We start from the raw sequence: 3,719 nt of genomic DNA on the forward strand, positions 1-3,719 counted from the left end.
GGGGGGAGCAGTTTTAACCCAAATTCTATGCAAAAAGCAAATTAAAATGCAGGAACTATGATAAAAAGATTTATTTCAAAGAAATTTTCCAGAATGAAGATAGGCACGTTCTGTATTAAATCTCTATCTTAATTCTAAAGAATATTATCTAATCTTTACTCTAAATCTCAATTTTCTTCATTTGAATTTATGTTGAGAAGTAATTTAAGCACAGGCAAAATTTCACAGACTTTCCATTTTAGTCACAGCTGTGAAGGTAGATAAAACACAGTATCTTTCACTTTCTAGAAGTTTTTAACAGTTGCCATGTGTTTGGATTCTGTTTGGATAGGTGTGTGCTCATATAGTCCAGGCCATACGAATGGAAGCAACCCGTGTGCGTGAAGAGTGGGAGCACGCCATCTCTAGCAAAGAGAACGCCAACTCGCAGCCTAATGATGAAGATGCTTCTTCTGATGCTTATTGCTTTGAGCTGCTGTCAATGGTTCTGGCACTGAGTGGTTCCAATGTAGGCCGGCAGTATCTTGCTCAGCAGCTGACTCTGCTCCAGGATCTCTTCTCGTTACTACACACTGCTTCTCCCAGGGTGCAGAGACAGGTAAGTGCTCGCTGTTCCTTATCTGTCTTGGTATTCCTAGAAAAGAAGTCTTTAGAATCCTATAATTGTGTGCCTGATAGTATAATACGTATTTGAACTTATTTTTCTGTGAAACTTAATTTTGTGTTATCTCTTCAAAAACATTTTCCCAGTCATACTTGGATCACCCCTATATTATACATAGGGAATAATTGTAAATATACCAACTCGTTTTGATCTTGCAGTTGTGAGGAGAGGGCAAATAGAAATTTACAAATATTTAAAAACAAATTACAGAATGTCTTTGGAATTTAAGTGTCAAGTTTGAGATGTTTTGCTCGTTTTTTGAATGGGGTTAAAGTTTTATGTGTTTGATAAATAAATACATATATACTCCATCACCACCACAATTTGATTGTAGCACAGTGTTGAAGACAGTGAAGGCTATGGTTAAGAAATTAAAACAAACTAACTTCTGAGTAAGTCTGTAATGCTTTGTCTCCAGTAGGTAGAACTGAGGTGTAGGAACCCTAAATTGCTTAATTAACACTTATGTCACCATGAATGTAAATCAGCAAACTATTTTGAAATGCCTTTGAGTAACACTACTCTTCACCTTTCTTGTCCTTAGTCTGAAAGATTTTGAATAGGGCAGGATATATGGCTTTCTCAAACTGTACGTCAAGGGAACGTACAATTTGCTTGGCAGGGGGGTTTCCTGAAACGAAGTAGGATGCACAAGAGCAATTAGTAATTTTGTGTGCCCTGATGGGGGTCTTCTGCGCAAGCACATGGACTTCATTTTGGAGTGATGTTGCAAAGGATTTGAAGGATTTGTCAATGAACCTCAACTTCAGTCTTCAATGAATCTTACTTCACAATAGCGCAGTTTTTCATGTTTTCAACAGGTTGATTCATGTCCTGTTACACGTCAGGTATTTCCTTTCTGTCTCAATGACTAAGAATTCTCTTTTTTAAGATGAAAGTTCAGATTCTGAAGTTGGCATTGCCTTGTGACTGGGAGTACTTCAATTTAGACCAGTTTTATGAATTACATTCTAAAAGAGAGATTTCTTTAAGTTCATGTATTGGTCTACTTCAAAGGACAACACCATCCAGAATTATTACATATAATTGCAAGAACCAGTGGTGCTTCTTTTAAATATCAAAGTTGTTAATTTCCCATTTCTCAAATGTATGAAGTTTAAAAGCTGATTTCTTTGTTTATTTATGGCAAGTAATAATTCTCTATAAAAAGCAGTTAAGTTTTCGGGTATCGAAGGAAGCCAGTGAGGTGACTGCTTATTTTTGCCACTTTGTGGGGAAAGGGTCTGAGAGCTACACAGTTACCCCCATTTACATGTGCTGTATGTGTTCCAAATGTTGGTAAATATTTGCATGATTTGAGGAGGCCACTGTTCATTCTTGCCAGCATTTGGCCTCGAGGCACAGTGACAGCTAGAATTATGGGATAAATAATTGACAGCCTTGCTAAAACATCGTAACAGATGAAGCACGGGTTTCTCAGGTTGGGATTAGACCTTGGGTGAACAGAGCACCATTGAAATGTCCGTCAAAGGGACAGGACCTAAAAATCCAGTGTGCCGTGGGTATTTCATATTATGTATGTGTAATGCCCATATAGCCTGTATAGGTGAGATGAGAGGTTTTTAATTAGCAGTGTCTGCTACTGATCAGGCATGAGTCCTTAGCATCTTTGTCTTAGGCTATAAGTGTAGCAGTGTGGAACTAGACAATTCCTTTCTACTCTTGATATCCTCAGGTAAGGCTTTAATATGTTTGCTTCTGAACTTGAATGTGGTCTGTCTATGTGTATTTATATGCACGTAATACAAATATGCAGACATAGAAAACACTTGCTTTAGTACCATTAATGCACTCGCTTATTGTTGCTAGCTGGTGAGCCGTCTCCAGATGGATTTCTAGTTCCTGTTTCAGAAGTTTTGTGTCTCATACTCTCTGCTTTTCTTTCTCCAGTTTTCTGAACTGTTACTATGTCACCTCTCAGCTTGCCTGGAGACAGATGCTGCCCCACTTAGTAATTCTGATATACTGCAGATATGCAAAATACTGAGTTTTTTCCCTTGAAATATAAACAGCTTTTTACAAGAACATTGAAGGTTTGAGAAATTATATGAAAACTGCTTAAGCTTTCATACATCCTGATTTGGACTGAACTTTGCAGGATATAGCCAATTTCAAACCCAGTTTCACCAGCTGGTAAGGTTAAAGCATATAATTTCCAGACAAGTCCTGTTAGATCCAGAGCAATTGGCACAGATTTCCTTTTCAAAAAATTGCAGTTAGAATATTACAAGGAAAACTAGAGGAGGGGGAAATGATTCTCAGTATCTCAAGGCAAGTACTTTCTTTTCCGAAGTCTACAGCGTCTCGTAACAGTTCCGTCACAGAGTTTTTGTCATCTAAAGATTATATCCAAAGTTAAATATCTATAAAGATTGTATGCAAAGTGGATAATGTGTAACGTGCAAGCAAATCAGAATAATACAAACATCTGTTTCACTATCCAAGCATATTTTTATTATTATATGAAGACTAGGTATTGCTTTAGTGATTCTGGACTCTTTGGCCTTGTCTCACTGGGTATATTAATAAACACTTCAAAGCAGGATAGAAACCTTACAGAATTTCTTACAGGTGTGGTTTAAGTACAGAAATTAGATTCAGTCCTTCTTGCTGAAATAACTTGTGAAGAAGAGGAAAGACTTTATTTGATTTTGCTTGAAAACTCCAAGAATCGTGGTGTTCTGATTTTTTTTTTTTTTCCCCCTCCAGGTAACATCATTACTAAGACGTGTTTTGCCCGAGGTAACCCCTAGTCGTCTGGCTAGTATTATAGGAGTGAAGTCTCTTCCACCAGCAGATATAAGTGATATCATTCACTCGACAGAAAAAGGAGATTGGAATAAACTAGGTATCTTAGACATGTTTTTGGGATGCATTGCCAAAGCTCTCACTGTACAGCTAAAAGCCAAAGGAACTACTATAACGGGGACAGCTGGCACTACTGCAGGCAAAGGAGTTACTACAGTCACACTTCCAATGATCTTCAATTCCAGGTTTGTTTAAAAAAAAAATATATATATATAAAAATTTCAAG

General features: G+C 37.3%; 1 protein-coding gene across 1 annotated transcript in view; it reads left to right on the top strand.

Moving 5' to 3' along the window:
- Positions 1 to 3,678, top strand: part of LOC104496662 (E3 ubiquitin-protein ligase MYCBP2-like) — a gene marked incomplete at its 3' end in the record, with an annotated part of 21,786 nt that extends 18,108 nt beyond the window's left edge. Inside the window, exons 15-16 of the mRNA XM_010139819.1 lie at positions 332 to 598; positions 3,395 to 3,678. Coding sequence (XP_010138121.1) covers positions 332 to 598; positions 3,395 to 3,678 — 551 coding nt within the window. The remainder of the gene's footprint in view (positions 1 to 331; positions 599 to 3,394) is intronic.
- Positions 3,679 to 3,719: the final 41 nt, after the last annotated feature.

The sequence above is a fragment of the Buceros rhinoceros genome, unplaced genomic scaffold (assembly GCF_000710305.1).
Source record: "Buceros rhinoceros silvestris isolate BGI_N320 unplaced genomic scaffold, ASM71030v1 scaffold18777, whole genome shotgun sequence".
In the NCBI taxonomy this organism is placed as follows: Eukaryota; Metazoa; Chordata; class Aves; order Bucerotiformes; family Bucerotidae; genus Buceros; species Buceros rhinoceros.